The sequence below is a fragment of the Loxodonta africana genome, chromosome 24 (assembly GCF_030014295.1).
Source record: "Loxodonta africana isolate mLoxAfr1 chromosome 24, mLoxAfr1.hap2, whole genome shotgun sequence".
Taxonomy (NCBI): domain Eukaryota; kingdom Metazoa; phylum Chordata; class Mammalia; order Proboscidea; family Elephantidae; genus Loxodonta; species Loxodonta africana.
The window spans coordinates 58,113,496-58,135,552 of NC_087365.1; the positions used below are offsets into that span (position 1 = coordinate 58,113,496).

Here is a 22,057-nt window from a genome sequence, read left to right on the forward strand (position 1 = left end):
GTCTTTGCTTTTTTGGTTTGGGTAGACACTAGGTCCCTGGGTGGAACAAATGGCTTGCTCTTGGCTACTAACCGAAAGGCTGGCAGTTCAAACCCACCCAGTGATGCAGTGGAAGAAAGGCTTGGGCATGTTTCCATAAAGATCACAGCCAAGAAAACCCTATGGAGCAGTTCTACTCTGTAACACACAGAGTCACCAAGAGTTGGAATCAACTGGACAGCAACAAGTTTGTTTTTGTTTTTTTGACATACAGGTAGTCCACGATTTAAGACGGGGTTCTGTTCCAATGAATCCGTTGTAAGTCAGTTCTGATGTAAGTCGAAGACCTCATTTTTTTTTTTTTAAGGTTTTCATTACTATTGCCTTTTATCATCAGTATCTTTAGAAAGCAGATCTTTGAGGGTTCGAAACATTACATATAAACATCTGTGAATGAACCGCTGAGAAATGTTGTAACATTGTAGCAAATTATACACTGCAACGTTGTACATATTACTAAGATGAGATGTAGAAAAAAAAAAAAAGGATGTCATATGTGTGGTTCTTTGTCATAACTCGAATACATCCTAAGTCTGGGATATTTGTACTCTGCCTGTGTGCGTCCTGCTGTGATTTCTCCCACCTGGGTACCATCCCCTGTCCTCTTTGCCTGTGGAGCCTGTTCTACCCCTCCCGGCACAGCTTAGGACTCTACCCCTCTAGGAAGATCCCCCTGCTGGCTCAGCCCTCTGCTAGGGAACCATGTGCCTGTCTGCACCGTGTTTGCAAACAGAAAAGAGAGTGATAGCTCTTTATGCATGCTTAGTACCCTTTACAAATGTGTGAAAGCATTCAGCTGCTGTAAAATCTTTCGAAGAAAATAAGATCCAATTAACGTTGACATTTATGTCTCGAAAAGCTGAGGGTTTTGAAGGAATCCTTTTCACTCAGTCAACATGTATTTTTTGAGTGCCCGCTCTGTGCCAGGCACTGAGGACAAAAGGGGACAGAAAGGCCTGCCCCCAGGATGCCACAGCTCTAGACTAGCACCATGCTTTTAAAGGTCTACCCTGTGCCAAGGACCATGATGCAATGCTGAGGGGGGAGACGGGAAAGGGCCTGTGTGCAGGCTGCAAGCCAGAAGCAGGGAAGACACACTGGGAAGTCAGTAGTGGAGACCTTGAATGCCAGGCTAGGGAGTTGGTATTGCTATTTTTTAAGGTTCATAATGAAGAAAACCAAAATGAAACCCCTTGCCGTCAAGTCAATTCTGACTCATAGCGACCTTATAAAACAGTAGAACTACCCCGTAGAGTTTCCAAGGAGCAGCTGGCAGATTCAAACTGCCAAATTTTGGTTAGTAACCAAGTTCTTAACCACTGAGCCACCAGGGCTCTGTCATAATGAAAGAGAGACTCAAGAGGAATGGCATGTGGCACTAGCTGGAGGTAACAGAGGGGTGCTAACGAGAGGCCCTTGCCTATCAGGATGTGGGCAGTATGGGCTAACAGAATGTTATTTTTAAATGACTCCCAGCTGCCTTATCTGGGTCATCCATCCCTAAACCTTGTATCTGAGCCTCAGCAGAAGCTGGTACCCTCACCAGCCCACCCTTACATTGGCACTCTCACCACCTGCCAGGTGGGCCCTCTGCCCTCACCCGTGACCCCACCACCGTCCACCACATGTCCCCAAGGCCCTGCGAGGGATTCTCACCATGACCACCCAACAGGTGCCCCTTTCCACCTGGCCTCCATCTCCTCCAAGAGGAGACAGAGGTGACTTAGATGCCGTCTTGTCAGCCACTCCACTGCTCTCATCAAGTCCTCTCTCCCTAAGTGTGGTGGGGGGCAGTTGGGCCAGACTGTGGCCAGATGACCCTTTTTGCAATGGTGTGAGCTGGGGAAGGGCCCTCCCTGGACAAGGCCATGCCTGGATTTGCAATTGGCCAGCCCAGGCGCAGCGGCCTGGACAGAAACCCACATTCCTGTCTGCCTTCTCAAATCAAGGCTAGCGCCCAGCAAATAGTGGGGGACCTACTCAGTGAGGGGGAAGTGACTGTTGACCCTCTGCCCCCCCCCCCCATCAGGCAGTAGGGCAGCTCCTGGCCTCTGTGGAATTCAGGAGCTGACACAAATCCAAGGATCACCAGAAGGATCCCAAACCTAGCTGATGGGAACTGGCGTGTGGTGTGGTTAGGACCCGGCAGGTAGGGCCTGCTCAGAGACTGAAGGGGGTCTGCTTGAGGCTGGGGCAGGGGTCTGTCAGGCCAGGAGCTGTTTCCGTCTGTGCTGAGGTTGGGCTGAGTCTGCTCAGGACCCGCCAGAGGTCAGGGCAGCTAGGGGGTCGCGACTTGGTGTAGGCTGGCATGGAGTCTGATGGGGTCTGGTCAGGGCCAGGCCTGCGTGGGGGTGGGGTGGGGGCCTGTTTGAGGTGGGGCCTACTTGTAGCTGGGCAGGGACCATTCCAGGTGGGAGTTTGTGGGGTTGGGGTGTGCTGGGCGGGGTCCTATTCTCAGCTGGGGTCCGTTCTAGACCAGGGCCTCCTGGAGGCTAGGTAGGGAGTGCATGGGGTTGGGTCTGCTCAGGACTGGGGTCTGGCCAGAGCCGAGGTCTGTTCTAGTTCAAGGCCTAACAGATGGTGGGTGGGGACCGCTTGGAGCTGCTGGGCCCGCTGCCTGGGGTTGGGGTCTGTTTTAAGCCAGGGCCTACTAGAGGATGCGTGGGGACCACTTGGAGCTACTGGGCCGGTTTGCTAGGCCAGGCCCGCTAAAGGCTGGGTCAGGTCCATTCCAGACTGGGGTCTGCTGGGCTGGAACCACTGGAGGCTAGGTGGGGGCCTCTTGGGGTTAGGATCAATTGGGCGGGGCCCACTGGAGACTGGGCGAGGAGCACTCCCGGCTGGGTCTGCTGGGCCCGGCTTCTGGAGGCTGGGTCAGGGCCACTCGGGGTTGGGGTCTGCTGGGCCCCAGCCTCCGCCCCGGCCGGCGCCCCCTCGCGCCCGGGGCAGGCCCTGCACGCCGCGCGGCCCGGCGGGCGGGGAGGCGGGGCGGAGGCCGGGCAGGGCCGGGGCGGCGCCGGCCGGAGCGGAGCCGGGGCGGGAGCGCGGGCCTGGCGGGGGCGCCGGCCGGCGGGAAGATGGCGAACGTGGGGCTGCAGTTCCTGGCGAGCGCGGGGGACGCGGACCCGCAGAGCCGGCCGCTGCTGCTGCTCGGGCAGCTGCCCCACCTGCACCGCGTGCCCTGGAGCCACGTCCGCGGGAAGCTGCAGCCCCGGGTCACCGAGGAGGTGAGCGCCGGCCGCCATGCGCCGCCCCGCGCGGCGGAAGAGGAGGCCCGGCCGCCGGGCGGCGGAGGCCGCGGAGGCCCCGCCTGCGGCCCGGAGGGCGGGGGGCGCCCGGCCTGGCGTCCCGACACCGAGGGGGCGGCCCGCAGCCCCTGCCCCGCGGGGAGGAGCCTGCAGCCCCGGCGGTCTCGGGCCCAGCCCGCCGGGGTCAGCGGCCCAGGCCCGGCCGAACCAGCGCTCAGAGCGCCCAGGGCGCGCCTGCCCAGTCACCCAGAGCCCCCACCCACCGTACCTCTGCCAGCCCTCTGGAGCAAGGCAGGAAATGTGACTAGAGTCCCCTAAAGATCTGCTTTCCCAGGCCTTTGAAGGGCTTCCACTTGCCATCCAGGCCTTCCTGGGGTACTTCTACCTGCCCTTCTTTAGGGGCATCTGGCCTCCTGTTCGGTGCCAACTGGCTACAGCTCATCCAGGTCACTGTGTAAAGTGTGTGAAGCAAAGTGTCCCCAAACTGGCCTTCTGAATTCCCACGGCTTAATCCCACCTGGGTGGAAGGGTGCCAGCAGAGAGACACACAGGCTCATCCCTAGCAGGCGCACGTCTTAATTCCTGTGCAGCGCGTGCTGCCGGGAGCTGCACGGCATCCTTTCAGACACGCAGGCCCGCCTGCAGGGACGCTGCTCCTGGCTCGAGGCCTGTGTGAGCCTCTGTCTGCCTCTTGTCTCTCCCCTTCTGATCCTAGCTCTGGCAGGCTGCTCTCAGCACGCTCAACCCCAACCCCACGGACAGCTGTCCCCTGTACCTCAACTGTGCCACTGTGGCCACCCTGCCCTCCAGGGTGAGTCGGCACAACAGCCCCTCAGCCGCACACTTCGTCACCAGGCTGGTGCGGACCTGCCTGCCCCCGGGGACCCATCGGTGCATTCTGGTGAGTGTCCACTCGGCCTCTGTGTGCCACTGGCCATGGTGATGGAGGCAGCAGTGCTGTGGACATATGTCTTTCTGCACCTCCAAGGCCTGCCTCCTCCGAGGTGGGTGGTATGGCTGCAACCTCAGATACTGTCAGCTCTGCAGGGAAGCTCAGGTCTGGGGAGAGCAGATGATTGATCCCAGGTCCAAGACTCAGACTCAGATTTCCTCAGCCCCCCATCTAGCGTTCATTCCTCCGAGTCCCATCTTTTGGCCTCAGAAGGCAGGAAATACATCTGGGGGGCTGTTTTCTTTGTCATCTGTGAGATGGTGTCCCTGATCCTTCGTGGTTCCAGGCAGGCACTTGAGGGGTGGGATGACTCCATGCTTTTGTGGGGCCCCCTGCCCAGGTCTGACCCATGCTCCCCCACTCGGCTCTGGTGGGTTTGCCTCCCCTCGGGCCCCGGTCACAGCATGGCTTCTGCCCCTGTGCTGCAGTTGGTGTGTGAGAGGTCCGATGTCTTCGCCTTGGCCTGTGCCCTGGCCCGGGCCTTCCCACTGTTCACCCGCCGCTCGGGTGCCGCCCGGCGCACGGAGAAGAAGACCGTCACGGTGGAGTTCTTCCTGGTCGGGCAAGACAACGGGCCTGTGGAGGTGTCCACTCTGCAAGTGGGTGTCCCTGGGGCACTCCCTTCCCTCAGCCCATCCACTGCCAGACCTTCCTCAGGCCTGTGGAGGTGTCCACTCTGCAAGTGGGTGTCCCTGGGCCACTCCCTTCCCTCATCCTGTCCATCGCCAGACCTTCCACAGGCCTGTGGAGGTGTCCACTCTGCAAGTGGGTGTCCCTGGGCTACTCCCTTCCCTCACCCTGTCCACTGCCGGACTTTCCACAGGCCAGTGGAGGTGTCCACTCTGCAAGTGGGTGTCCCTGGGCTACTCCTTTCCCTCACCCCATCCACCGCCAGACCTTCCGCAGGCCTGTGGCCTCTCCTGCCTCCCCTGGTGGCGTGGGGGGATGTCATGCCCGGCTGGAGTCGGCAGATGGCACGGGGCCGAGCGTGCACTGGGCGCACATGCAGCTGTGGACAGGATGGTAAATGAATGACGCTCCTTTGTGATGAGGAAGCTGAGGTGTGGCCAGACGGGGCACCCCCCCCACCCCGCCCACCGAGCTGCCCTCTGCCCTCTCCATACCTGGTTCTGTGTGGCTGCCTCCTGTCTGGGGCTGTGACGGGAAGGCCCCCGGGCCTCCTGGGAGACAGTCTCCTGAGTCAGAGTTGGGCAGTGGGTCTGCAGTCTTGGAGGGAACTTTGCCCCTGTGGGGAGCTGCTGACGGGTGTCGAGGGGCATCTCTGCCCACTGGGGCGCTTGGCACGTTTTATATCTGAGCTGTCAGGTTCCCGTCTCTGCCTTTGAGGATTGCGTATCATTACCTTGGGGCAGGACCAGGGTGTGCAGGGTCCCCAGCCTGAGCCGAGAGGGGCGGTGATGAATTTGGCTCTGTGAGCACTCCCATTGCCCCCACCTTGCTCTCCCCTCAACATTGATCCTTCCTGGGAGCCAGGGGCAGCCAGAGCAGCTGCTTGTCTGGCTCTGACCTTGGGGCGGGCGGTGGGGGTGAGGGGCCAGGGCTCAGACCCAGTAAGAGTGCAGCATGAGGGTGCAGGTGAGGCAGAGCATGGTGAGCGGTGAGGACCCAGGTCAAGGCCTCGGCAGAGGAAGCTTGGGGCTCTCTGGGTGGTGTTTCTGGGGTGCACTGTGATGCCCACCCTCCGGCACAGGCCCCTCTCAGACCTGGCCCTCTGGGTGCTGGCTCCGAAAACCAGCAGGCGCAGAGCTGTCCACGTGTCCAGGTCCTGCTCCCCCTGGACACTGATGTGTCAGCCCCGTGGGTCAGGGGGCTTCCTCTGTGTTCCTCCCTCTGCCCTGGGTGCCCAGAGCAGGGCTCGGCCCAGTGGCAAGGACAGCACAGCCTCCAGGCCCCGTCTCCCTCAAAGAGTCCATTGGCTCACGGGGAACTCACTTGAGAAGGCCACCTCCTCCCCAGAGGACCCAGGTCCCAGGCGCCAGGGCTCAGCATGGTAGGCTTGTGCTCGGTCGGGAGGATCTGGCCTCGGTGGCGCCTTGAAGGATGGCTGGAATCCCTGTGGCTGCAGAGGGAAGATGTGCTCTGGGCAGGCACAAGGGCAGCTCCGTTCAAGCTGGCTGAGATGCAAGGCAGTGGGAAGTGCGGCTTGTCAGTGTTCCCGTGTGACTTGGAGTTGGTGGGCGGCCATCCCAGCTTGTGTTCTGCGATGGGCTGGTGGGTTACAAGCCATGGCGGAGCAGGTGCAGCCCTGAGTCTGGTTCCCTTGCACCGGCCTCTCTCTCCCTGGCCTCCTCGGGCTGCATGGGCCTCTGGTGTGTTGTTGGGTTCCTGGGGCAATGGACAAGGAGGGGACGAGGTCCCAGGAGCCAGCTATGGCCCCGTCTTTCTAGTGCCTAGTGAACGCCACAGAAGGTGTGCGGCTGGCAGCCCGGATCGTGGACACGCCCTGCAATGAGATGAACACAGACACCTTTCTTGAGGTCTGTGGTCTGTCACACGGGGGTGGGGTAGGCTAGGACGCTGTCAGGAGACCCTAAGGAGTGCCAAAAGGAGTGGGGGGAGGGAGAGCTGGGCCCCCACCTGGACCACACTGCACATCTTGCCTGGGGTTGCTTCCAGGGAGGTCCCTCCAGCTCCAGCAGAGGGTTTGTGGGGCAGACTCTTCCCCAGGGCCCTCAGAGACCCCAGAGTGTGGGCAGGAGTTTGCAGAGCATGGAGTGGAATCCTCCTTCCTGGGCTTAGGCACGGGCAGAGCCACAAGAACCGAGGAGCCGGCCTCGGTCCTAGCTGTCTTCACGTGTTTCTGTGTTGACTTTTCCATGACTGTGTCCAGGAGATTAAGAAAGTTGGGAAAGACCTGGGGATCACGCCGGCCATCATCCGGGATGAGGAGCTGAAGACAAGAGGATTTGGAGGTGGGTGATCAGGGTGCTGCAGGGAGTGGCCGGCTGGGGCACCACGTGTCCGTGTTGTCCCCGCTTCAGCCTTGCTGTGCTCTGGAAGAAACCAGCTGCGTCCATCCGCAGCCCATCTCTTGGAGGGGAAGGATGCTGTGACTCAGATTCCTGAAGCTGCTAGATCTGAGCCCTGCCCAGCCCCATGCCCCTAGGCTCCTCATGTGCTGCCCACCCTTGCCCCCGGGCCAGCTCTGCAGGGCCACTCTGTTCCCTGATAAGCAAGCTCATGTCACTCCGGGCCTCTGTGCTTCTGGCTCCCTACACCTGGGCTGCTCCCCCAAGAGACCCCTCTGTGAGCACCATCTGACCCTGTAGGTCTCAGAGACCCCTTCCCCACACAGCCCTGGAGGCACAGGGATAACCACGATGCAGCCTCCCCGAGCTCTTACAGGCTGGTGCAGAGAGGGTCACAGCGTTCGTTACCTTTGCTGCAAAACAAATTACTCAGAACGCAGCAGCTGGAAAGAGGATGTTTATTGTTTCACAGTTTCTGTGAGTCAGGAATTGGCTTGGCTAGTCCGTCAGCCCAGAGTCTCTCAGGAGGCTGGGGCTCTGGTCATCTGAAGGCTCGACTGGGCCGGGGGATCCGCTTCCGGGAAGTATCAGTCTTGGGGCTGCCGGCCAGCAGGTCCTCCCTGGCTGTTGGCAGAGACCTTAGTCCTTGCTGTGGGGGCATCTCAGTGGGGTTACTCCAGCATGGGAGCTGGCCACCCTCAGAGCAAGGCCTCTAAGTGAGAGAGAGAGGGAGAGGAAAAGCAAGCAAGAGAGAAGCCACAGTCCTTTTTGTAACATAACATAAAAGTGACATCTCAGTGCTTGAAAAAAAAAAAATCTATTTCTGTTACAGTTGTTCAGAGTATACACAGCAGAACATACACACCAATTCAATGGTTTCTGCATGTACAATTCAGTGACATTGATTGCATTCTTCGAGTTGTGCAATTATCCTCACCCTCCTTTTCTGAGTTGTTCCTCTCTGATTAACATAAACTCACTCCCCTCTAAATTTCCTATCTAATCTTTTGAGTTGCTGTGGTCAGTTTGATCCCCTATCGATAATTCTTTAAATGCTTAAGGCAGGCGTTCTTTACTAGTTAAGCTGAACTACTGTTTGGTTTACAGAAGACTTCAGGAAATATTTTTGGTTTAAGATTTAAAGATTATCTTAGGGCAATAATTTTGGAGGTTCAACCAGCCTCCATTGCTCCAGAAAATCTGGAGTCCATGAGAATTTAAAATTCTGTTCCACATTCCCTGCCCACCCCTTTTTGATCAGCATTCTTCTATGAAATCTTTGATCAAAACGTTTGGTAGTGGCAGCCAGGCACCATCCAGTCTTCTGGTCTCATGGCAAAGGAGGCAGTTGTTTATGGAGGCAATTAGCCACACGTTCCATATCCTCCTCCTATTCCTCACTTTCCTTCCTCTGTTTCTCCAGAAGAATAGAGACCGGTTATTATACCTTGGGTGGCCTCTTGCAAGCTCTTAAGACCCCAGGCACTACTCAACAAACTAGGAGGTAGAACAGAAGCACTAAACACAATATTAGGCCAGTTATCTGGAGACATCCCATCACTTTTGCTGTGTTCTCTCGGTTAGAAGAGGGTTAGCTGGGAGTCAGTGCAGGTCCAGCTTGTACCCAAGGGTGGGGAATTACACTAGGATGCTGAGTGCCCAGAGGGGTGACCACCAGGGGCCACCTTAGAGGCTGCCTCCCACAGCACCCAAACCAATTCCAAGTGGAGGGAGAGGTCCTTCTGTCAGGGAAGGCCTCATGGAGGAAGTGACCTTCACAGTGGGTCTCGCAGGATGAGTAGGAGTTTGCCAGGCAGCCATTATTGGCTCATGTCATGGTTGCTGTTATTTTCACCTCAGTTATTGGAGGTAAGCCATGGGCTTTGTCCACAAAGAGGTCTCGTTTTTTTGAGAAGACACAAGGTCCGTGAACCCAACAGTGAGACAAGGGTGAAAGGGATGTGGAGCAAGCTTGGGAAAGGATGGTACCTTTCCATGCTCGAAGGGCTCAGGGAAGGAGCTGCGTGTGGGCTGGATGGCCTTGAAGTGTCACCCAAAACTCATTTTATTTTGCAGTCTTATTCTTTTCATTCTGGAAATGATACAGTATACTTTCTCTGTGGTTTTTCTTGCCTAATAGTACTTTGCATAGAATTTGTTCTCAGTCCCAGAGCGATAAAACTAATTTGCATTCCACAGTCCCACACTGGCGGGGGCAGGAGGAGGCAGGGAGCTCCAGGCCCGGGCAGCCAGTTCTCCAGAACAGTCTGTGGGCTGATGCCAGGAGCGGAGTGATCAGGGACTCCCGGGAGCCCTCTGCCCATTCCAGCCTTCACCTGACCAAGCCCCTCTGCCTCTCTTTGTAGGAATCTATGGTGTCGGCAAAGCTGCCCTGCACCCACCCGCTCTGGCTGTCCTCAGCCACACCCCAGAAGGGGCCACCCAGACCATTGCATGGGTTGGCAAAGGCATCGTCTATGACACCGGGGGCCTCAGCATCAAAGGGAAGGTAAGGGCTGGCTGGTGCTGCAGTGGGTCCTGGGAGCAGCTTGGGGTCCTAGGGGTTCACCCAGCTCTCTGAGGAGTCAGGAGAAGGCAGTGAGGTTTCTGGAAGTGCTGAGTCAGGGTGTGCCTCTGGGGTGCACGTTCCAGAAGAGAGTGAGTAGGACGATTCCCACCTGAGAAGTAGACACTTTTGTGTGGGACACCTGGACTTCGTGCCCACACTTCCAACAGGAGTCTGGAAACAAAAACCTGGACAGGATCCAGAGGGAAGCTGCGGAAGTGATTAAAGAATGGAAAACAGGCCCTGGGAGGCGAGGGTCACAGAAACGGGGGTGGTTCTATCTAAAGAGGCAGAGGTAAGGGTGACACTCACGTCCCCACGGCTGTTGAGGCTTCCATGGGGAGAACGCGTGGCAGTTGCCACACAAGACTGTATAGGAGAAAGAAGATGCCTCAGCAGGTGCAAGTGGCACGTGGAGGCAGCACAGAAACAGGTGAACTGGGAGCGTTGCTGTGACGCGATCCTGGGGAGCTGTCCTGGGGGCAGCCTCTCAAGTCCATTGTCTTGGAGGGCACTTGGGAGCATCTGTCACGGCCACATCTGCCCACCTCAAGCGGCCTGCTGGCCTCCACACTCATTACATCCTGGAGCTGGCGTGTACCGCAAGCTGTGTGACACCAGGGAGCGAGAGGAAGGAGCAGGCCCAGAGCCAGGGCAGGGGCGCAGGTGAGCCAAGGCGTCTCCGTGCATTCATTCCATACCTTGGTGCTGCACACCCGGCCCTGGGCTGGGCTCTGGGGGCAAGACTGCAGAGGAGCAGGAGTGCGAGGTGTGTGCCCCAGGAGATCTGGAAGGAGAGACTCAACCATCCCAGAAAGAAGACCTTAGAAGGGAGGGGACAAGCCAGGATCATCCAGAGCAGACGTGGAAAACTGGCAGCCTGCATGGCTTCCAGATGTGTCCTCTCAGCCCAAACAGTGATTATAAAATTCGAATTAGTTACTCTTAGTCATAAGAATCGAATCTGACTTATAGTGACCCTGTTTGTTGGACAGAGTGGAGCTGCCCCACAGGGTTTCCAAGACTGTCATCTTTATGGAAGCAGAGGGCCACATCTTTCTCTCGAAGGGCAGCTGGTGGATTTGAACCACTGACCTTTCGGTTAGCAGCCAAGCGTTTAACATTGTACCGCCAGGGACCCTTAGGGCAAAACTAATTAATTTTAATTTCAGAGAGTTATTTTCACGTGCAGCAACAGATACACGGTTAGGAAAACGCTTTAACAAAAAGGGTCATTTGGCAGAGCCTCATAAAAATCCCATTTCACAGTAAATTTCAGAAATTGCAGTACCGTTCATGACTTCAGTTCTTTGGGATTCTAGAAGCTTCCATATGCTTCTGGAATTAAAAAAAGATTTAAACACAACATCTCCAGGTGGTCGTAGAGGATGACAGGATTGAAAAACTCAAGTCCTGTGTGTTTGTACTGCAGTCATTGTGTCTTGTCGTTTTTTCTGAATCTGCTGTCAAAGCTCAGGGAGGTATGGGATCACAGGCTTTGGAGATACCAGCCAGACCGGAAGGGAGCCCTGAGGATTCCAAACTGTTAGGAACCGATTCGCAAATAAGTCTTATCTGTGTCAGGACCAGCTGCGTAGTAAGGGTTATTACCCTCCATTGCATGTTAACATAAATAATGTAATTTTACAAAAAATAACTGTATTATCCAAAACAAAAATCTAGTGAGAAGAGTGTCATTGTTTTACATTTTTACAAATCTCTTTCATTTCTGGCTTAATAGAAAACAGCTAGGTTCTCACCTTCTCTGCTTCTACATTTAGTCTGTTGCGTTATGTTGTTTTAGTTGAACTAGATCAAGGAAATCTAGCCTTATATCTATATGTAGCCTTTTCACATAGCTGTGGAAATTATCCTTTAATATTACACCAAAACTTGACAAGTGGTAGTTTCTTAAAGGTTAGTTACAATGTGGTATCTGAAACCATGTCAGTGAACTTTTGTACTCTGTTACCTTAAAATCCATCCGTCTCTCTTGGACTTTGAATGTATGATGTTGTAATACTTTGTATGGGTCACTTGGAAAATATTGGTTGTCAGAGCTATGCAAATGTCACCACACTGCATTATACGATACCAGAAAATCACATCTGTCTGTACCACCGTTCATCTCATCAGGAATATCATCGAGAATTAGGGAGCTGCCGTGGTGGCAGATACAACTTTTCCAAAATTCTAATTTTTGCTTGAAAGCACACATTTTATGATTGGCAATGAATAAGGTCATCTGTTTTCCTGGGAGTGGCTGGCTCCTTTTGTTCATTTTTGAGAAAATTTCGACCAAATACCTACGTCTAAATAACAAATGTCTGTCAGTCATTCTTTCAAGCAAAAATGGGGTTCCATAAAGGAAGTGGCTAGTTTAGCTCGTAACTCAAATGATCATACCAGTCCTCTCGCTCAAGCCAACCATCGCATCGCACTTGAGTAAATAGCAGGAGTGCTGTGTGAGTACACTGCCTTTGACACAACAAATATTGAGGAAGCCTTGTACACACAGGTTGGGATTTTAAAGACTAACAATTTTACTGCTTCAACAAGGAAACGCTTAACAGAACTTGGCATTATTTCACAGGAGTGCACCATGCTGAGTGACCGAGTTCACTTGGTGTCACCTCCTTGATCCGTGCTAGGGCTCCAGCAGCGTCACCCACTGTCACTTCTGCAAATGTCAGCACAGCAAGAAGGCAAATAACTCCTTAGTAGAGCATTCGTGGCGCAGCGTTTAAGCGCTCGACTGCTAACCGAAAGGTCAGCAGTTCGAACCCATGAGCGGCTCCATGGGAGAAAAGACCTGACGACCTGCTTCCATAAAGATTACAGCCTAGAAAACCCTATAGGGCAGTTCTACTCTGTCCTGTAAGGTCACTATGAGTCAGAATCGACAGCACACAACAACATTACTATGAGCTGCCACCCATCTGTCAGTTTGTCACACTGTGGTGGCTTGTGTCATGCTATGATGTGGAAGCCGTACCACCAGTATTTCAAGTGCTAGCAGGATCAGCCACAGTGGACAGGTTTCAGCAGAGCTTCCAGACTAAGACTGACTAGGAAGAAAGGCCTGGTGATCTCCTGAAAATTAGTTCATGAAACCCTGTGGATCACAACAGAAACATGTCTGATATAGTGCTGTCGGATGAGCCCCCTAGGTTGGAAGGCCCTCGAAATACGCAGTGGCTGCAACAATGGGCTTGGGCACACCAGCATTGGTGAAGATGGTGCAAGATTGGGCAGCGTTTTGTCCTGTTGTACATGGATGGGGTCGCCATGAATCAGAGCTGACTGGACAGCAACTGACAATGATAATTATTACGAGCATAGCTTCTTTTGTAAGGAAGAGAAACGATGTACGGGGGGCTAGCAGAGCATTATACAATTCAATGAGCTGTGTTTGCGAGTCCGGCACTTGCTCCACCGGAGATCGGAGCTGTGGATGGGACGCCGTGAGGTTGGGAACACAGCGCTAAGTTCCCAGGCGTTTTCTGTGCAGGCTGTTTTGCCAATGATTTGATTCCAGACCCGAAGCCACATTTTTGTTTTTAAATAATCCTGTGCTTTCTCCCAGGTTAGGTCAGGAGAGGTGGCTTATTTCCAGTAGTGCTAGATGGAGGATTTTTACTTGAGGCTTAATTGTAAAAGCAGCTATAGTTTATATCTAAAAATTCGTTCCACTAAAATTAGAGGCTCATGTGATATTACAGGGGTTTAAAAACCACTCAGTAAATTCCAAACCCAGATCCTCACTGCTGATGACCTGTTGTTAATTAAAACACACACTTGTCAGTTAGAGCTGGGTACCTATGAAATGTAAAAGTGCATGACCACTGGAGTAGAAAAAGGGCACTGATCCGTCCCTAGAACAACAGTAACCAGGAGGTATGGACTAGCTGCTGGGAGGGTGGGGTGAGGGTGCCCCAACAGTGATGAGGTGATGTGATGTGGTATTTGGGGAGCCCAGATGAGGAGCAGAGAGGTGCCAGGTGGTGACGGAAGGCTCATGCTGCCCAAGGCAGGAACCAGCATTTGTCTTACAGGTGATGTGGGTGGGGGGAGGGTGGCAGGAGGCTTATAGCGGGAGAGTGGCCCATGGACCGCCTGTAGGAAGGTGGCATTGGCGGTGGTGTGAGGTAGGGGCAGGAACTCTCTGTGCTATGCCCCAGCGGGACCCTGAATTCTGTGGGTGCCCAGGTGACCTGGTGAGGACCCACCCAGGCCAGGCACCCCATAGAGGACTGGGTGGGACGGGTGGAGGATGGGGAGCCACAGGCTGGTCTCGGCATCTCACGCCAACCCCCTGTTCTCACCATGTCTCCCCCAGACCACCATGCCCGGGATGAAGCGGGACTGTGGCGGGGCTGCAGCCATCCTGGGAGCCTTCCGAGCTGCTGTCAAACAGGTAAGGGGCCGCCCTGACAGGGGTGGCCAGGCCTCGAGGGAGGAAGGGAGAGCAGCCCCGATCCCTGTGAGGGCATCGCCTCCTGTAGCCGCAAATCCTGACCTGTGGCATTCACTGGTCCAGTTCTAATCCAATGGGGGAGGGCCTGCTCACACTCACTGTGGGGCCTAGGAAGGGCCCATCGCCCCATGCCTGGTGCACCAGAGACCACTGGGACTTGCTCACCACGCTACAAGTCCCACCCAGGAAGTGCCGAGTCCAAGGGAGCCCCTCCCAGAGGCGGGGGAGATAAGCCCCAATCCCTGGGTCCCCACTGGCAAAGGTTCCCCTGTGCCTGGTGCCCAGCAGAGGCTCATTTAGGAGGAGAGAGACTGTGAGGGGTCAGGGGGCCCAACCACTGGGGCCAGACTTCTGAGCATCAAGACGCCCAGTTAGGGGAACTGCAGGTGGTTACTTTGGGGAGCAGCTGGTGAAGGGACCTGCTGGCAGTGGCCCTGTTCCTTCGAGTTGCTCTGGGAGGGGCAGCAGCCCCCTGGGGTGGGTAAGGAAGCGGCCATGATGACACAGGCTCTCGCATGTCCTTTAGGGCAGAGGCATCAGCCCCCATGATGACAGATGATGTCTGGGTGAGCCAGGGACGTCACATCCCTGGGAGGGGGGCTCACTCCGGGGTCAGCACTCATCTGAAGCAGAAGACTCTGGACTTGGGAGGGGGCAGGAACAGCTAGGACGAGGGCAGCCCCTCCCTACCCACTGGCAGTGGTAGCTCAGAGGACTGGTGCCAGCGGGGGTTGTGCACATGGCTGTTCCAAGGGGCCGTTCACCGATGCGGGGAGCCTTCCCAGCAGCTTGAGAGGCTCGGCTCTGTCTCACCAAACACAAGACATCCTTCCTGGGGGTGCCACCTGGGGCCTGGGCTCCTTAGGGTAAATGTAACATGAAAGGCAGAAGCAGAGAGATCTTGGCAAATGGTTTCTAATCGGACAGATCAGAGTGTGGCCCGCTGCCCTGGGAGAGAAGTCAGCTGTCTCTCACCCCCAGAGGAGTGGGGGCTCAGGCCTAGGGGTACGTCAGTGCCCGGGGATGGCCAGGGCTTCCTGGGGTACAGTGAGTGCCCAGATTGCTCCAGTGGCCCCTCCCAGGGGAAGTAGCTGGATCAAGGTCCCTGCAGAGCCCAGGTGGCTGTCCTCTGCAAACCCTGGTGGGGGTGGCAGGAAGGAGCCATGTTGGTGAGCTTTCGTACCCTCACTGGCTGGAGACTAACAAGGGTTCATGCCCAGCATCCAATGAGGCACTCGACCCTCTCAGGACACAGGCCACCTGCCCTCTCGCTGCTAGCCAACTGGTACAGGAACCCTCGCTGCATCGGGGGAAGGTGAACTCGTCCGAGAGGATGCCCCAGCTGCAGGGCACTCACGGGCTCTCTGCTGCGACAGCTGCCGCTCGGTGGTGGCGCAGTGGGAAGTGGTCTTGGAGGAGCATGCGGCCGGCGCTGGGGCTCCTCTGGCCACTCTTGCTGAGGGCTATCCTAACGCCTGGCTGGGCTGGCTGAGGAACACCCAGCAGGTCGACACTCCTGCTCGAGTCCCTGCTTACAGGGAGCCACTTGGCAATTAATGCTGATTCATCAGCCGGCAGCAGAGGCAGGTCCCAGGGTGCCACAGCCATGCCATTTGGAGGTGCTGAGCACCCCCATCCCACCACAGCTCTAGATGAAGATTCACCCCACATCAGCCCCAGCCTGGACCTCCACTGTGAGTTCTCAAGCCCTGCTTCAACTGTTACAAACAACCAGCACAAATAAGTATTGGTCATGATGGCTTACAACCCATAGAATAAAATAAGAATCCATGAGTCCACACTGGTATGAATAAATCACAGAGTGGATAACTCAGTGAGGAAAGAAAACTGTTTCCTTACAGTGGAATTCAGCTAGTCACTGAAGAAGGGATGAGGGAAGTAAAAATCACCCTTTGGCATACACCATGGTGCTAATTGTTGGAGGTAAGAATGGTCAACAGATTCCACAACTAGAGGACCAGGATATTGAGATGTCAGAAACAGGCTGTCCATACGGGTTAGAGTGGAATAACCTGGCAGGCACCTTCTTAACCCAGTGTCCAAGTCAACCTCATCAGTGTTATGGATTGAGTTGTGTCCCCCCAAAAGCTATGTGGAAGTCCTAACCCCTGTACCTGTGAATGTGACCCTCTTTGGAAGTAGGGGCTTTCTTTAGTTATGTTAATGAGGTCATGCAGAGTAGGGTGGGTCCTAAACCTAATCCCCTTTGAGTCGTGTCTTATAAAAAGAGCTGAATAAATACAGAGATGCACACTGCAGGGAGAGACCAGGTAAGGAACCATCTACAAGCCAAGGAACACCAAGGGCTTCTAGAGGCTGGAAAAGAAGGATCTTCCCCTGGAGAGAGACAGAGGGCATGGCCCTGTCGACGCCCCGAATTCCAATTCCTAGCCTCCAACGCTCTGGGACAATACAGTCCTGTTCTTGAAAGCCACCCACTCACGGTGTTTTGTTACGGCAGCCCAAGGAGACCAAGACTCCAGGCATGAGATGGGCTGCGTGGGGTGCCTCCCGAAAGGGTGCACTAGGGAGAACATACCACCACCTAGATCTGACGGGGAGGGAGCATCAGACAGAACCAGCACCAAAGTGCCAAGGCCATGGAGACCCAGACCAAGGGGACTGGTCCAGATAAAAGAAGACTGAAGAGACCTGACAACCAGATGTAATGCGTGATCCCAGATTGGATCCCCGCCTAAGAAAGGACATTCGAAGAACAGTGGTGGCATTGAGTAACACCCATAAAACACCCATAGATGGTAGATAATTGGACCAGTGGTAATGTCAGAATCTAGAGCATCACCCTACAGCCTTGTGCAAGATATTAACGTGAGAGGAATTAGATGGCAAGCATACAAGGGATTGTTTGTACTACTTTTACAAACTTTTTTATAACCTTGAAATTATTTCAAAATGTAATGTTTAAAAAAATTTAAAAGGTAGGGACATGCTAACCCCAGACTAAGGTTGGCACCAGCTTCAGGGGGTGTCAGAAGCAGAAGGGGCTTTTCCAGGCTGTCTAAGCAAGACAGAAGCCAACCACCCCACTAAACCCCAAAGCTCCAGCCAACTGGAGGACCACGTCTGATCCGCAGGTTGTCCCCAAAGGACCTGCCCAGCCCCATCTTTGGCCACCCTCTTTGTTGGACCAAACAACTGCTGTCGAGTTGATTCTGTCAAGTCGATTCTGACTCCTAGTGACCCTAGGGGACAGGGTAGAACTGCCCCATAGAGTTTCCAAGGAGGCGCCGGTAGATTTGAACTGCCACCCTTTTGGTTAGCAGCCGAGCTCGTAACACAATGACACCGTAGGACAGAGTAGAACTGTCCCATAGGACTTCCAAGGCTGTCATCGTTATGGAAGCAGGCTGCTACATCTTTTTCCTGCAGTGTGGCTGGTGGGTTCGAACCGCCCACCTTTCAGTTAGCCGCTGAGCACTTAACCACTGTGCCTCCCGGTATCCTATCTGTTGGACCAATGGATCCCAAATCTACATGGACCTGAGAATCACAGGGAGGCTGTGGGCAATGGAAGTTCCGGGCCATCTCCATCTGATGGCTGGGGGGCCCTCTCTGTACCCCAGGATCTAGCTGCATGACTGTTTGCCGAGTGCCTGCAACTGTCCTCCGAGACGGTCCCTGCACCAGCGCCAGCGGTATCGGCATCTCCTGGGAGCTTGTTAGAAATGCAGATCCTTGACCCTGCCCCAGACCTGCCGAATCAAAAACTGGCCAAAAACTGGCGGTGAGGGGTGGATGGGCTGGGGCCCAGCACTCTGGTTTATAGCCTGGGGTTGCTGCTGGGGTGTTGCTGTGGGCATAGAGCCTGGCAGCTGCCGGGCCAGCTCCACAGGTCTGGCACCTGCCCTGGCGTCTCCTGGCTCTGTCAGCCGTGTGTTTACCTTTGGTGGGGGCTCTGCGCCGGTGGGGGAAGAATCTCCAGCTGAGGGAGCCGAGTGGGAGGGCAGGTCTGAGGGAGTGTGTGTGAGAGTCCCCGAGGCCGAGGGATGAGTGTGCCTGGTGAAGGGTGTGTCTGGGACCAGTGGAACGGGGCAGGGGTGGGGGCTCTGCTTCTCGGGTTCTCTGGGACATGGCTAGAGCCTGGGTCCGGCAGAGTTAGGGCACGTTGCTCAGTGTAAATGTCTTTTGTGGGACATCTGAAAACGACTCCACACTTAAGTTTCTGAGGCCAGCTTGGCAATTTCCAAAATTCTGCCTTCCTGGTCGCCTGAATACGCACACACGCACACCCAACTGCCCACCTGCACCTGGCCGCCCACCCATCCACACCCATTTTTAATGTAGAGATGGAATGCTTCCAGGGACACTGGCCAATTCCCACATGTTGTGGAGACACCTCCAGGGCCCCACTCTGTCTGTCTTCTGCTGTCTGCTGAGCCAGAGAGCTCCCTCCCCCACCACCCCCACGGCCCCCGTATACCTGGTACCCCTGCCACCTCTCTCCTCCAGGGTTTCAAGGACAACCTCCACGCTGTGTTTTGCCTGGCTGAGAACGCAGTGGGGCCCAGTGCAACGAGGCCGGATGACATCCACCTGTTGTACTCAGGAAAGTAAGCTGGCGCCCGCCCCCTCAGAGGACCCAGGCCCTGTTCCCCTGGGCCTGCACCCTTCCGGGCCAAGCTGGGTCAGCCCTCGGCCAAGCCCAGGGTGAGGCAGATTTCACAGAAACAGATCCTGTTGGGAGGAGCCCTGTGCCAGGAATCCTAGGCAGCTGTGAGGCCCAGGCCAGCAGTCTGTTCCAATGCCCAAGATGGGAGTGGGAGCTTAGGGGACAGGGGACCTACATGTCGAGGGGCCCACATCCCCTGGGCTAGTTAGTGGCCAGGTCCTTCCAACCTCTGGGCTTGCTGCACTTTGGGTGTTTGAAGCCCACCGCCAGGAGTCCCTGCTTGGGCCCCCAGCCCTCAGGATGCAGCCCCGGGATGTCCTTCTTAGCTGCACAAGGACCTGCTTCAAAGTCCTGGCGGGAGCCTGGGGAGATGGCCCCGGGTTCAGGATGGAAGCGTGTGGTCAGCTGCGTGACCCAGAGGCCTCACCAACCCTGCCTCTCCTCTGGGCCTTGACCCACACCGCACCCCTGCATCCCTATCCTCCCATTTTAAAAATGAGGAAACCGGGGCTTGGGGAACTGAACAGCTTGCCCCCTGGCTCCCAGGTTAGGGACGTGACCCGGCTCCAGCCACACTCTATGCTGATGGGGGGGCAGGCACATCTGCCCTGGGGGGAGATATGGGGGGCCAGACCACAAGGCTCTGCATCCAAAGGGCCTCACTTCCAGCACCCAGAGCACCCGTTGACAGGTTCCCTGCACCCCAGGACTGTGGAGATCAACAACACGGACGCGGAGGGCCGGCTGGTGCTGGCCGATGGGGTGGTCTACGCTTGCAAGGACTTGGGTGCCGACATCATCCTGGACATTGCCACATTGACCGGGGCACAGGTGGGTGCCTGCCCCGCCCCAACCCCGGGCGGGGGAGGTGGGCTGTTACTGAATTTGTGTGACCAGGCTGAGGGGGAGCCACCGCATGGCACTCTGTGGGGCAGGGTGGCTTCCCAGTGCAGATGTGTCCCGCACCACCTGTCCCCCCCTTCCTGTTCCCATGCCCCAGGGCATCGCCACAGGGAAGTACCACGCTGCTGTGCTCACCAACAGCGCCGAATGGGAGGCGGCCTGCGTGAAGGCTGGCAGGAAGTGCGGGGACCTGGTCCACCCACTGGTCTACTGCCCTGAGCTGCACTTCAGCGAGTTCACCTCGGCCGTGGCCGATATGAAGAACTCAGTGGCGGTGGGTGTGCGGCTGCGGAGTGTAGAGGAGGGTCGTGGGAAGGCGGTACCCTCGGAGACAGAGCACACAGACCTACGGGGTGGCACGGGGCCAGGGGGTGGGCACAGGGCAGGGGAGGGTGATAGGGAGGTGTGCCCCTGAGACAGCGCACACGGGGCCACAGGGTCGGCACAGGCACTGACCTGGGATCAAGAGGAGGCGTGCCCGGGGGGGTGGAATGGACATGCCTCTAACTGCCCCGCCAGCACTGTCACGTCGGTTTCGAGGCTTCCTCCTAGCTCTGGGGCCTGACTCGGGACCCCATCAGACCATTTGCTGAGGTGGTGGCTGAAGGGTGGTAGGGGACCCAGAAGTCACTGACCTCCCCGCCTGCCCAGGACCGAGACAACAGCCCCAGCTCCTGCGCTGGCCTCTTTATCGCCTCCCACATTGGCTTCGACTGGCCCGGGGTCTGGGTCCACCTGGACATTGCTGCACCTGTGCATGCCGTGAGTGGCTGCAGCCCTGTCCAGGCTGCTGGTGGCCTTGAGTAGAGTCCTCCCTGCTCCCTCTGCTCCCACTGTAGCTGTCCTTCCCCCTCCTCTGTTAGGACGCTTCCTCGGCCATCTGCCTGGCCATTCGCTCTGCCTCTCCATCCCTGCTGCCTCCCACAAGCCTAGGCTGGGCCAACCCTCTCATCCGTCTGTCCATCTGTCCGGAGTCCCTCTCTGGCCCATGAGCTGCAGACTGAGCTCATCGGAAACCTTGTGTGCTGGGTCACATTCCCCATGGCCCAGCCTCCAGCCAGCTGTGGTCCCCCCCCCCCCCCGACCTTTGGTCTCTTCGTCCTCGGGAACAGAGTGTCTGCTGTGTGCGGCCTTCCTCAGGGGGAGGCCCAGGGCCAAGGAGACCTGGTTTGGGGTTGAGCACTCCACCATGCTCCCTGTCTGGTCCCCGCACATGGCCCTGAGTGTGGCGGAGGCCATGGGGTGGACTGAGAGCACTCCTAGGGTGAGGGGCAGAGAGAGCCTGGCCAGCCCACACACCGCCAACCTCTGCCCACAGGGAGAGCGGGCCACGGGCTTCGGCGTGGCCCTGTTGCTGGCACTCTTTGGCCGGGCCTCCGAGGACCCCCTGCTGAACCTGGTGTCCCCACTGGGCTGTGAGGCTGACACACAGGCCGAGGACATGGAGCGGGATTCCAAGCGGCGCAGACTCGTGTGACGTCCGGCCTGAGGCCCCCTGGTCCGGGCCCTGGCTCTTTACCTCACTTTGCACTGATTACGTAATTAAAGGTTATACCTGAGATGGGTTGGGTATGTTTTTTGTCTTTAACTGTCGTGATGGTGGAAATGGTTCATTCTTAGGTTTTAGGAAACAGCTTTGGGCTTGGTGGGGGTTGGCGATAGCGTTGGGGGCTTGTTTCTGCTTGAGTCACCACTGTGCTTCCTCCTCAGCCTGGCCCCGAGAGGGGTCATGCACTGTCAGCCCAGCCTTGGGGGTCAGCACAGCCCCGGGGGTCAGCACGGCCCTGGTGCTCAGCATGGCCCCGGGGGTCAGCACAGCTTGGGGGGTCCACATGGCTAGGGGGGTCAGCACAGCCCTGGGGGTCAGCATGAGCTCGGGAGTCAGCACGTCTCAGGTGGGTCAGCCGGGGATCAGCTTGGCACGGGGTGAGGGCCAGCAAGGCTCCCAGGCGCAGCATGGCCCCCAGGGTCAGCTCGGCTTGGGGGGCCAGCGCAGCTCTGTGGTCAGCATGGCCTCGGGGGTCAGCATGGCCCGGGGCCCAGTGCCTGAGTCCTCTGCACACAGTGGTCTCATCGCCAGCAAGGCCAGGCCCCCCCCGCCCCCGCCGCCTGCTGTGGCCCGCTCATTCCGTAGAAGTGAGGGAGGCGGCTGACCTCTGAGGGTCCCTTTGAGGAGCGTGATGAGTCTTCACTACGGCCTGGAGAACTTGCGTGGGGCTGAGTTAAGCATG

General features: G+C 56.6%; 1 protein-coding gene across 1 annotated transcript; it reads left to right on the forward strand.

The window, feature by feature from the left end:
- Positions 1–3,116: 3,116 nt before the first annotated feature.
- On the forward strand, positions 3,117–21,387 carry NPEPL1 (aminopeptidase like 1). The gene is made up of 12 exons (XM_064276281.1): positions 3,117–3,266; positions 4,003–4,188; positions 4,668–4,838; positions 6,648–6,737; positions 7,091–7,172; positions 9,596–9,738; positions 14,135–14,212; positions 18,764–18,864; positions 19,631–19,754; positions 19,924–20,100; positions 20,478–20,588; positions 21,145–21,387. The coding sequence occupies exons 1-12, from the start codon at positions 3,117–3,119 to the stop codon at positions 21,301–21,303; spliced, it is 1,572 nt and encodes a 523-aa protein (XP_064132351.1). The 3' UTR covers positions 21,304–21,387.
- Positions 21,388–22,057: the final 670 nt, after the last annotated feature.